We start from the raw sequence: 12,996 nt of genomic DNA on the forward strand, positions 1-12,996 counted from the left end.
GGCTCCCGGGAAGAGAAGAGTCCCTGGATCTTCTGAGCATATGTGGCTTTGGCCCTCTTTATGCCAGCAGTCAGCTCTCTTCTGGCCCTCCTGAGTGTCAGTGAGTAACCAAACCTGAAGGCAGCATCCCTTGCTATCAGCAGAGAGTGAACGTCTACATAAAGCTGGGGTTTCTGGTTTGGGTAGCACGTCACAGTTGACTTTGTATGCATTTCAAATGTTGGTGTAAACACAGTCAAGTGTGTGGTATGGTGACATGTGGTGGTATGGTGACATGTGGTGGTATGGTGACATGTGGTGGTATGGTGACATGCTTGTAAAACTTTGGCAGAATGTCTGTTAGGTTTATGTGGTTAAAGTCCCCCGCTACCACATAAAATGCCTCTGGGTGCTTGTTCTGAAGCAAGCTAATGGTGATGTGTAGCTCCTTGAGTGCCTTGTTAGCCTTAGCACCCAGTGGTATGTAAGCAGCGATGACAAACACCGCCACAAACTCGTGAGGCAGATAATGTTCCCGACATTTAACAGTCAAATGTTCAATTGCCTCCTAGCAGTGGCTGTTCACCACACTACAGTTTTTACGCCAATCTTTGTTTATGTAGATCCATAAGCCACTCCCACGAGCTTTCCTTGATAGCTGGTTGTGGTCCACATGAAACAGCAGCCAGCTGTTGATCTGGAGGCTAAGTTGGGAAAGTTGTTGTTTAGCCACGTTTCCGTCAGGCAAAGTACCACACAGTTCCTCATCTCATGGGAAACACTCATCCTCAGCTGTAGAAGGTCCAGTTTGTTGTCCAGGGAACAGGGAAGGAATTGGTGATCTGTTAGTATTAGCTTTTAGCTCTGAGTTGGAGATTGTTGCTGTTGTGGCTGAACCTTCCCTTATTGTGATGAGATCGGTTTAGCTGTACGTTATCCGCACAAGGCAGGCAAGGTTGGTCTCAGGACCGGTTGGAAAAACATTTTTGTCGGGCTTAACACTAGGAGCTTGAGAAGCCGCTGCACAGCTGCATGCCAACATCTTGCATCCAAAGTACAAATATATTAAAACAAAGAAACAATACGTTAACTTTAAAAGGCTCATATCTGTAGGGCTGAAGCTGATTAGAAAATATGCAGCAGCTGATTGAATCTGCCCCACCTGCCCATGGGCAAAAACCCAACCCCCATCATAATTGATAACGGTTTACAGAGAGCACAAGATGTTAACTGTTTAAACTGTATTTTACCCTTATTTCACTTTTTAAAATCATTTTTAAATTCTTACTTTGTTGTAGTTTTTTCTTATTTTATTTATTGCAAACAGGTCAACATCAATGCAAACTCCCTGAATTCTCTATTAATCTTCTGATTAAAACATTAAAAATACCTACTGTTGTAATGTAAATGTGCTTAAAAACAGTAATTATTTTTAACTTCCTGTGATTCTGCCCATTAAACAAAGTACCACCTAAAGGCCAACAAAGAAAAGACAGATATTTCTGTTTCCAAAACATTTATTTTCATTTCTTGTTGAAATCTTCAGTACAGTCTGTCACCTGACAGGAATGCATGAGAGAAAACATGAATGGCTCAAAGCAGTCACATGAACAGCATCATGCGTATCAATGTCATTGAACTGCAAATAAACTCCCCACCCCTTCATGACCATCCAGGTGGGCTCCTGAACTGTGGACAAGCCCTTCAGGGTCATGTAAAAACATGAACATAGACAGCTAAGTATTAAAAAGGCAACAACATGAACAACCCAACACCATCCCCTCCCCCAACCCACCTGAAAGGCCACAGCCCTGGAGTGACATCATCATCATCCTGACATTCAGTTAAGATTTTGAACAGATGTGGTCCAGAAGCAACAAAAACATCACCAGCCAATCAGAGGAAGTTATCTAAGATTTCCTGTCACCTGATTGGATGAGAGATGTATTTTTACACTTTGCTGAGGAGCTGCTGCCCCCTAATGGTGAACAGAAATATACACAGGTATCTGTAGTATATACAAACAGCTGCTGCACAGACACGTCTGATCAAATCTCCATCACCGGCCATCAGACAATTAAAAACATTGTTTTACTCTGGAGATCGACTTCACATTCCACATTTCACATTCTCATGACTTCCTGTTTACAATCTGATTACTTTCTGTTTACATTATTGATGGGGTTCAAACTCTCAATTCTGGAAACAAGTTCACCTGTCTCTGAGGCTGAGACATATTTTATATTTGATTTAAATCTGAAACTGCCATGCTTTTGGATTTGTATTCTAACAGCCATACTTCCTGTATGTTTCACATTAAAAGCCTCATGTTGTTGCGTCGAGCTTTTACACTGGAAAAATATGCTTAACCATTTCTTAGAAGCACATCAATTATAATTTACATTGTTTAAAACACAAAAATAAAAACAGGATTAAATTTTTGGGTCCAAATATGTTTAAAAAACAAAATTAGAAATGTTTTAAGACTTTCAGATTGTCCATGCCCCCACAGACACACACAACTGTCAAGTTTATTAAAAAGAAAACAATAAGAAAGTTTAACCTTAAACAAAGGAGTGTGTGAGTGTGTGTGTGTAGAAAATACTCCTCCTCCCATCTCTTCTCACACAAATCCATCCTTCCAGATCTTCAAAAATCAGTCTTTGTATCCAAACAGCTGATTACTGAGATAAACCATGTGACCTGCAGGTTTCAGTCCTGATACAGACATTGGTACTTCTTGTGAGGACCCTTATTATACCTGTTACTGATTTGACCTTTGCTACCATTGGAATTCAAAGTTATTGATTATTCACATTTAGTCAGACTGTCCCTTTAAAGCAGCAGAACTCACTGCGAGCAGCTCCTGTCTGCAGTGAAACATGGATGTTGAGATTATTGATCATTGAGAGACTGAGGAAAACTAAAAGAAAACCGATTCTCAGGTAGCTTCTGAACTGTCTGTTTCTCTGCTTTCTGACTTGCCCTGTGGAGGTTTATTTGGAAGGAGATCAGAGATAATGAAATCATCATCTGGAAGTTTCTATCATAACAGTCATCCCTTTAACATGCTGAACTACAATCCTAAGCTGAACTGAAGTTCAATCATAAAAACCAACAGAATGTCCTCATTTGTAAAGCCGTCCTCACTCAAGAATATAACTGAGCCTGGTCCCCACAAAGACAGCTGGACAGCGCGCGCGTGCACACACACACACACACACACACACACACAGTCTATGAAGGAGGGGTCAGGGGGGGCAGCCCCTCATCACTGGGTGTAGCCGTGTCATCGCTGGGCTCCAGACTATCCTTCAGGCTCACTGTGCTGTCTGAAAGGGGTGGGGTCGACTCGGAATGGGGTGGGGTTAGCTCTGATGTGGGTGGGGCTAACTCTGTGGGGGGTGGAGTTTCAGGGAAGGGTTCCTGGGTCCCATTGGATGTCAGAGGGGGGTTGGGTTCCTGCAACGGTGTGGTTTCAGTGGGAGGGCATGTCACGAATACAGGCTCAACTCGACGAGGGGTGGAGTTAGAGATGAGGCTGTCATTGAGAGACAGCGAAGATTTCTCAACCAAACGCCACTGCATTATGCTGGTGTCCTTCCCCCCCGTCGAGATCAGGTGACTGTCATTATACAGGAAGGCAACGTTGGTCACATGACTGCTGTGGGCGCTGTACTTATGGCTGGGGGCCTGCAGACAAACACTTTATTAACAAAGCTGATGGTGTTTTCTTTAAATGGTCATTTAGAATAAAAAACACCAGAACTCTATTAAAAAAAAAATATATATCAACATGAAGCTTTTTATTAGGAACACCTGACTTATTCCTACAATGATCCAATCAACCAATCACAGGCCTTCATGCCAGTTTAGGTCAGGACCTTCATCTCAGAGCACTTAAACTTTATTTATAATCTCCTGATCTTATGTGGCAAATAACAGTTCAGAGTACCTAGCCTTCTTGGACTCCCTGGGTGAGGTGCCAGAAGCTGTCCTACCTGAGGAGTCCATTGTCCTACTGGGGGACTTGAATACTCAAAGATGGTCTGTCTGATCTGAACCCAGGTGGTTACTGGAAGTCTGTGCTAACCACAGTTCGCCCATAATGAACACCATGTTCAAGCATGAGGGGGTTCATATGTGCACCCTAGGCCTCAAGAACAGCTTGACTTTTTTCACTTCAAGATAAAATTTCCTTTTACAGAAAAATGAAGTCACAACAGTTTGCCAAAGCTAGTTGATTTAGAATGATCCTGACTGGCTAACATATGTGGGCCATGTTCCACAGCATCATTGTTGAGGTGGCTGTGTGGCACTGCAGCTTCAAGAATGCTGATTGGTCATTCGGGAGACAATCTGAGTAGAGTCAGCTAAGGTTGTTTGGCATCTCACCAGGATGCATCCTGGACACCTCCTAGCTGAGGTGTTTGTGTCTAACTGGGAAAAAAGATACCAGAGCAGACCCCCAAGAGATTACATGGCTTGGCTGGTTCGGGAATGCCTCTGTGTCCCATTAGAAGAGCTCGAGAAGATAGGTGGCTGAGGAAGGTCTGGGGTTCTTTGATTAGACTGCTGGTCCCAAGACCCAGATCAGAGGAGCTGAGTTTATGATTAAATCTGGGATAAACCATTGTTGTCAGGATATTTAAGATCATCCTTCAAGACTTTAAAGAGATTTTCAGGTGTAGGCTCGGTTGGACAATTAAGTTTTATTTAGGTGTGCGGTTAGAAATTCAGAGAAAGTCTTGAGGAAATTAAGTAAGTGTGTTTGTGTCACCTTGAAGGTGGAGCATGGGTAGGCGAACAGGTGAACTTTACAGAAGTCATCAGCCAGAGCGATCACCTTCCTGTTGTGAGATCTGATCAGAGCATTGATGTCAGTGCCATCTGAACCCTCTGGCCAAACACCTGAGAGAGAGAGAGAGAGAGAGAGAGAGAGAGAGAGAGAGAGAGAGAGAGAGAGAGAGAGAGAGAAAATGGGGAAAGAAATGTGTAAAGTGAGCTCAGAGAAGTTCAGAAGAGAAAGAAAACAAAGCAATTTGTTTACACTTCAACCGTTGAATCAGGAAACCTCAGGAAGAGCTTTTTCAGAACGTCTTCAGAATTAACACCCTAACACACACACACACACAGGTGTACTGACCAAAAACGTGGTATCCCAGGACGCAGGTGTAAGTCGCCCAGTCAATGTCTTTACACTCAGAACGATTTCTGATCAGTTTACAACCGTTTGGAATGTCCCCTGTGAACGCACACCTGTCACTATACAGTACAACAATAAATTATGGCAGTATTACAGTACACTATAATAACGGTACACAGTACTACAGTAGTACAGTGCCAGAGGCTGTAATAAAAAAGTACTCACAGTAGAGGATCTCGTAGTCTCCAGAGTTGGACATGATGAAGTTGTTGTCAGGTGACCAGTCCAGGTGGGTGATGTAGCTGGAATGTCCCTGCAGAAACATGCAGGTAACACATGAATACCACCACAGCTGGAATTCTGGGAGTTGTACCAGATTTGACCCACATACTATGTTTCCACCACCGAGGTGCCAGTGCTAGTGCTGGAGTCGGTTTCAATGAACCAGCGAAACACTTAAGAACAAGCCTTAAGTGGCCGTGCTTTGTGAACTGACCCTTTATGTATGAGTGTGGGCAGGTGTGTGTGTATATATATATATATATATATATATATATATATATATATATATATATATATATATATTAGGGGTGGGACTCGATTAAAAAAATTAATCGAATTAATTACAAGCTTTGTAATTAATTAATCTAAATTAATCGCATTTTAATCGCATTTCAATATTTGACATGAGAAATATTAATTTAAGTTTGGTTGATGAATAAATCAATATACATAAGCTTAAACTTCAAAATTGTGTTCATTTTCCCACCAGTCTACTACACAGACCAATGAAGGGTGGAAGTGCTCCTGTGATAAGCAAACACCTGAAATTAAAGTTAAGCATCATAACTGGATAGTTTTATTCAACATTAATGTCTCACTTGTTATAGTTGGAAATTAATCATTCGCTCAGCTGTATTCCTTGATGTTGAAATGTGTTGTGCTTGTTTTAACAGCTTATTTTAAATTAAAGACTTAAAATTAAACCACAAAAAGGAGAAAAAGTTCGTTCTCCGTTTAACAGCTGCTTTTACACAGCTGTGCTTCGCACTCAGGGTTGCTAGGCGACATGAGCTACGCAGAGGTGACGGCAGCTGATATGAAGGCTAGCCGCTCACTTCCGGCCTTTGTGGTGTTCGTGGGCTGCGAAAGACGTGGGCCGGGGCCTTCGCAGGATGCGGCCCCTAATTTGGACATTGTGCGTCGATATAATCTGTATGCCGGAAACTCGCGCACTGAGAAACGTTCCACGGTGCAAAGTGCGATTAAAATGCGTTAAAATTTTTTACGCGTTAATTTCCCCGTAATTAATTAATCGAAATTAACGCGTTAAAGTCCCACCCCTAATATATATATATATATATGAAATCATATCATTTGTGTGTGTGTGTATATATATATTAGGGGTGGGACTCGATTAAAAAAAATTAATCTAATTAATTAGGAGCTTTGTAATTAATCGAAATTAATCGCATTTTAATCACATTTAAATATTTACCATGATGAATATTAATTTAAGTTTGGTTGATGAATGAATCAATATACATAAGCTTAAACTTCAAAATTTTGTTTATTTTCCCACCAGTCTACTACACAGACCAACGAAGGGTGGAAGTGCTCCTGTGATAAGCAAACTCCTGAAATTAAAGTTAAGCATCATAACTGGATAGTTTTATTCAACATTAATGTCTCACTTAATATAGTTGGAAATTAATCATTCTCTCAGCTGTATTCCTTGATGTTGAAATGTGTTATTGTTTTAACAGCTTATTTTGAATAAAGAATCAAAATTAAACCACAAAAAGGAGCAAACGTTCGTTCTCCGTTTAACCAGCTGCTTTTACACAGCTGTGCTTCACACTCACGGTTGCTAGGCGACATGAGCTACGCAGAGATGAGGGCAGGCGACGCAGATATGAAGGCTAGCTGCTCACTTCCGGCCTTTGTGGTCTTCGTGGGCTGCGAGGTCTACGTGGGCCGGGTCCTTTGAACGATGCGGCCCCTGAATTTGGACATTGTGCGTCGATATAATCTGTATGCCTGGAACTCGTGCACTGAGAAACGTTCCACGGTGCAAAGTGTGATTAAAATGCGTTAAAATTTTTAATTCGTTATTTTCCCCGTAATTAATTAATCGAAATAAATGTGTTAAAGTCCCACCCCTAATATATATATATATATATATATATATATATATATATATATATATATATATATATAGTGTATTTACACATACACACACACCCAAACTGGTTTTGGAATGGACAACGTAGGCTTCCCAAAGCCCAGACTTCAACCCTGTTGAAAATTTGTGGACTAAGCTTAAAAGCCAGGTCTGTGCCAGGACACAAACCAGTTTAAATGAAATCTACCAATTCTGCCACGAAAAGCGATCAAATATACAGCCACTCATCCATAATTGTGACTGGTCAGATACCATCATGCCCACCCCTTTCATGTGAATGCACATGCAAAACCACAAGTTAACTTGGCAATTCATAAACAGCTTTGTGTGATTGCTGATATCAGCGGATCCAAACAACGGAGCAATACCTTAGGTATGCTGGAGTTGCTTTGTAGCAAAGGACCCTGATCACAGTCCATAAAGTCATCTTCAATTATTTAACCAATTAGAAACTGTCAACTACAGGTGAGAAGTACCCTAAGGGTCAGAGCTGGAACAGGTTTGTCTTTCCAACTTCAAAGACAAAATTAAAACAAAACTAAATGATTGAACATGTGCAGACGTGGTTATGGAGCCTTTAGATAAATGATTATTTCCTAAAACAGCTTAATTAATTTAATTCACTCACTGTGCACTTCCCGTATCGGCTGTACTTGCGTCCTCGCTCCGAGACGTTGTAGAGGTAAATAAAGTTATCATGAGATCCAACAGCCAGCATGCTTCCATCTGCAGAGAGACAGACAGGTGCATGCTGGGATCTGAAGCCTTCTCATAACAGTCATGGCCTTCAGCTTAATGAATGTGTACATTCAGGGGCTGTGGAGGACGCCACATACAAAGGTAGGTCTTTGTTGATTATGAATGTCACAAACATCTTTTGTCACCTACCAACCATGACATCATCAGCTGACATTCTGAGAACTATCATTAATTTTCTTTATTTTCTTATTGTTGGAAAATGTTACAAAGCAGCATGTGACATCACACCAACAGAGGGCTGTCCACTGTTAGCCAACAGTAATGTTAGCATTTCCCAGCAAACTGTTGGCATCCTTAAAGTGAATACTGGTAAAATTTAATTTACTAAACTAAACTCAGAGGCAGATTTCTTTTATAGGTTTCGTATTACTTATCTGACAGTTGCAGAGGTTTTTTTTTAGCTCATGACTGTTGAATGTTTCTGAAGGTAAACTGGGCATAAATGTGCCTTTGCATTTTCTGAAATCAGCTGGAAGCAGGTGAATTTCAGACATCTGTGAGGTACATGGCTCATTATCACCACATTCGGACACAGCCCCCAAACACGTAAGCTCCACCCACCAACAGAGAAGCGCATCACTGACAGCTGCTCGTTCCCATCAGTGTGGATCCCCACTAGGTCTGTGGTCTCAGCATCCAGAACGTACCACCTGACAGAGACCAGAGGTCAGAGGTCACACATACAGAGAAAACATCATTGAATTTGGGTTAAAAATCTGTACTGACTTTCCTGAGTGTGTTCCTATGGAGACCACAGTGCCACTTGGATGGAAGTCTGCACAGTGCCCATGTTCCTGAGAAGGAGACAGATTTGTCAATCACCCATCAATCGATAATCAATCATGTCCGCCCATTATCATGCCCCATTACCTCCAGTGTGCGACTCCACTGCAGGCTGTGATTGCTCGAGTTCCAGAGACAGACGAGCCGATCCTGAGCGCACGTCAGAAACAACTCTTTGGACGGGTGAGCCGCCAAACCCCAGAGCTCATCTGTGTGGCCCTGAATGCATTACAACACAGAAAAACAGAGACCCTGAACAAAAGGTGGATGACATAGCCTCAAAATTATATCACACTGGAACATTTTATTGATGCTTGTTGGCAGCAGTGTTCATCAGTGTTAAGTAAATGAAGAATATTTTGCATCCTTTTTCTTTTTTTCTTTCCAGTGATCTGCTGTCACTGATGACATGCTTAGTAATTCAAGCAACAAATATACAACATCCTTAGCTGCTTACATTTGACCAGTGGGGTGTCACTGGATATAATGCTGAGTCACTACTATTATAATACAATAGTAGTGACTCAGCATTATATCCAGTGACACCCCACTGGTCAAATGTAAGCAGCTAAGGATGTTGTATATTTGTTAACCAGCAGCTTAACCCCTTAACTGGCCGCTCCACAATCAACAAAAATGCCTGAAAAAAAGGATACCCAACGTAATCAGCTGCTGTTCCTGAACTCTTTGGAGTACATGCAAAAGCTTGGTCTTTTTGTAAAGTAGACAAGCTATATTTTTCATTTTCGCAGTCAAAAATGCTGTAACTGTAATGAGTATGTAGCTATTAAGTTCTGAACAAAAAAATTAGACAATTTTTGCCTCGCCTAGATTTTTCCTGTTTGTTTTTATGCAACTACACACAGTGTAGAAGGTATGGACTGGAAAATATAATGAAGCTATAGAATGAAGTCTTGTCTACTTGTATTTCAAATTTTATCAAGACAGCACAAAAACCTACTATTTTGTAAAGGTTTTTGTAAGTTGATCTCAGTGGCGTGGTCTCACATGTGCCATTTGGAGACTCAAAGTGCCACATGTGAGCCAGACTTTGATATACAAAATGCAAATACCATACCATACCACTTTATTTATAAAGCACTTATAAAAACAACAGGGCTGACCAAAGTGCTGTACAATAACATCACACATAAAAAACCAAAAACAGGTCTGAAGGCAATGAGATACAGATATAAAACAAATGTGAAAGAGATTAAATTAATTAATTAATTAAGAACTATAACAGTGTCTTAAGATTTAAGTCAGAGTCTCACACTGGGTCAAAGGCCAAGGAATAAAAATGTGCTTTTAAACAAGATTTAAAAACAGAAAGTGAAGGAGCTTGTCTGACATACAGCGGTAAACCATTCCATAATTTTGGAGCCGCAACTGCAAAAGCTCAATCACCTCTGAGTTTTCGTTGCGACTTTGGAACAAGTAAAAGCATCTGGTCTGCTGACCTAAGGGAACGAGATGTAACATATGGGTGCAGCAGTTCAGATAGATAAAATGGGGCACAACCATTAAGAGACTTAAAAAGAAATAAAAGAATTTTAAAATGGATTCGTAAATTAACCAGAAGCCAGTGAAGAGAAGCTAAAATTGGGGTGATGTGCTCTGCTTGCTTGTACCAGATAAAAATCGTGCCGCAGCATTTTGCACCAGCTGTAGACAAGCAATGGAGGCCTGGCTAATTCCAGTCACAAGTGCATTACAGTAATCAAGACGAGATGTTATAAAAGCATGTATTACTGTTTCGAGATTACGTTTTGAAAGAAGAGGCTTGATTTTTGACAGTCTTCTCACCTGAAAGAAGCAGGATTTCACCACTGCGTTCACTTGAGCATCAAGCCTTAAAATCGAGTCCATTTTTACACCTAAATTAGTGATAATGGATTTCTCATTTGGAGCCAGGGAGAAAAGGTCAACACAGGGGTACTGCTGGTGCCACTGGGTCTGAACAACATGATTTCGGTCTTTTTCTCATTCAAACTCAGAAAATTTAGTGACATCTATCCCCTGATGTCTCTAAGGCATTCAAGGAGAGGCTGGACAGAGCATGAACCAGTGTGTTTCGGTGGAAAATACACTTGACAGTCATCTGCGTAACAGTGAAAAGAAATATCATGCTTCCGAAAAATAGTTCCAAGTGGCAGCAGGTATAAAGAGAACAGGAGAGGTCCCAGAATGGAGCCTTGCGGAACCCCCCAAGGGAAGGCAGCAGAGGCAGATTCAAAATCACCAATGCACACACAGAAACTTCTGAGAGGTACGATTTAAACCACTGGAGCACTGCACCTGTGATGCCCACACACCGCTCCAGCCTGGAAATGAGGATCTCATGGTCCACAGTGTCAACCGCAGCTGTTAAGTCTAATAACACAAGTACCACACAGTCACCCAAGTCGGTTGCTAAAAGAATATCATTAAAAACCTTTAACAGAGCAGACTCAGTGCTGTGATGGGTTTTAAACCCAGACTGGAACACTTCCAGAATTGCATGTTCATCCAGGAAAGGATTTTTGACAAAAATGGTAGCTTGGAGACAGGCCTAAAGTTTGCTAAAATAGAAGAGTCTAGGCCATGTTTCTTCAGCAAGGGCTGCACAACAGCATGTTTTAAACTTTTTGGCACCACACTAGAGGTCAAACTGCTATTAATAATGCTGAGAATGAATGGACCAAGGGTAGGGAAAACTTCTTTAAGAAGCAGAGAGGAGACAACATCAAATGGGGAACCTGATGGCTTCAAACTGGAAACCAGCTGCTCTAAAAAGGAGAGCGAGACTGGCTCGAAGTGGTCAAACTGTAATGAACAGGGTATTGGGGTAGATCGATCATGAGAAGGTGGTGCAATGAGGGCCCTAGTGCTTATAACCTTCTCTAAAAAGAAGTGAAGGAATCTATCACAAATTTCACTGGAAGCCTCCAGATGGACATGTTCATGGATATTTAGGACAGAGTTCAGTGTGGTAAAAAGCACGGGGGTTGTGAGAGTTAGAGACAATGAATATCTGAAAAGAATTTCGACCTAGCAGCTTTCACAGTTTTCTGATAACACTGCAATCTTTCTCTCAGTATTTTAAAATGAACCTGCAACCTGTCCTTTTTCCACCTCCGTTCAGCTTTCCTGCACTCCCGTCTAATGGCACGGGTGTACTCATTTAACCATGGCTCTGGTCTGTGCTTTAATTGCCTAATTTTTAATGGAGCTACAGAGTCCATGACGGTTCGCCAAATAGAATTAAACTGAAGGGTCAGCTCCTCAGCACTGGAGGCCACAGAAAGGTTTGAGGTCACTTCGTGGTCAAAAACAGCAGAGAAATGAAAGGCGGTGGAAGGGTTAAGAGCACGGAAGTGCTTCCAAATTAAGAACAGATAAACCAGAGGATAAAACAAGATCCAATGTGTGCCCACGTTCCTGAGTGGGACCATTCACAGACTGAATTATATTAAAAGATTCCACTAAATCTAAAAAAATCCTTCACCAGAGGCTTCTCGGGGCAACAAATATGAATATTAAAATCCCCAACCATTAAAACTTGGTCATACCTTGGCATGATTTCAGCCAAGAGATCAGAAAAGTCACTTAAAAAGTCTTTATTATACTTTGGTGGACAGTAAACCACTGCGCAGAGCAGCACAGGAGAGTGGCCTAACTCAAAAAGACTCAGTTCAAGGAGACATCCAGGTTTCAGTCACGCAGAGGAAATCCAGCCCATGGAAAGTAAAGAAATCTTTTATAATAAAAGTTTTGTTTGTTACAGATCTGGCGTTCACCAGACCCATCCTGATGGGAGCAGGATCCAGAACAGCAGTAGTGGGGGGAGAGCGCGCCAGAGGCCGCAGGTTCTGGAGGTTCACTCCTCGCCGGTGCAGGCGCAGTGGGTAGGAGCGCGGGGGTGGGATAACCTGATCCGGGCCAACAACAGGTACCAGCCAGGAGTTGACATGATCCAAAGAACGCCACGAAGCACAAAAATTAGGATCAGGTTCATTTTGGGTTAGGAAAGCCCTGGAAGAGCAGGCCAGATATACCTTTAGCTTCACCAGCCACCCACCGCGCTTCCCCCGACGTCTGTGACGCTTCCTCCAGTGAGGTGGGCCTGGAGGTCGGTAGAGAAAAGCCGGTATTCCTGACAAGA

General features: G+C 41.8%; 1 protein-coding gene across 1 annotated transcript in view; it reads right to left on the minus strand.

Moving 5' to 3' along the window:
• Positions 1-1,478: 1,478 nt before the first annotated feature.
• The window catches only part of eml4 (EMAP like 4), a 49,064-nt gene continuing 37,546 nt past the window's right edge, over positions 1,479-12,996 (minus strand). Inside the window, exons 17-24 of the mRNA XM_030748212.1 lie at positions 8,940-9,071; positions 8,796-8,863; positions 8,631-8,719; positions 7,939-8,036; positions 5,351-5,438; positions 5,126-5,224; positions 4,760-4,890; positions 1,479-3,672 (exon numbers count right to left, since the gene is read on the minus strand). Of these exons, the coding sequence (XP_030604072.1) occupies positions 3,217-3,672; positions 4,760-4,890; positions 5,126-5,224; positions 5,351-5,438; positions 7,939-8,036; positions 8,631-8,719; positions 8,796-8,863; positions 8,940-9,071 (1,161 nt within the window). The 3' untranslated portion in view covers positions 1,479-3,216. The remainder of the gene's footprint in view (positions 3,673-4,759; positions 4,891-5,125; positions 5,225-5,350; positions 5,439-7,938; positions 8,037-8,630; positions 8,720-8,795; positions 8,864-8,939; positions 9,072-12,996) is intronic.

This window comes from Archocentrus centrarchus, chromosome 15 (genome assembly GCF_007364275.1).
Source record: "Archocentrus centrarchus isolate MPI-CPG fArcCen1 chromosome 15, fArcCen1, whole genome shotgun sequence".
In the NCBI taxonomy this organism is placed as follows: Eukaryota; Metazoa; Chordata; class Actinopteri; order Cichliformes; family Cichlidae; genus Archocentrus; species Archocentrus centrarchus.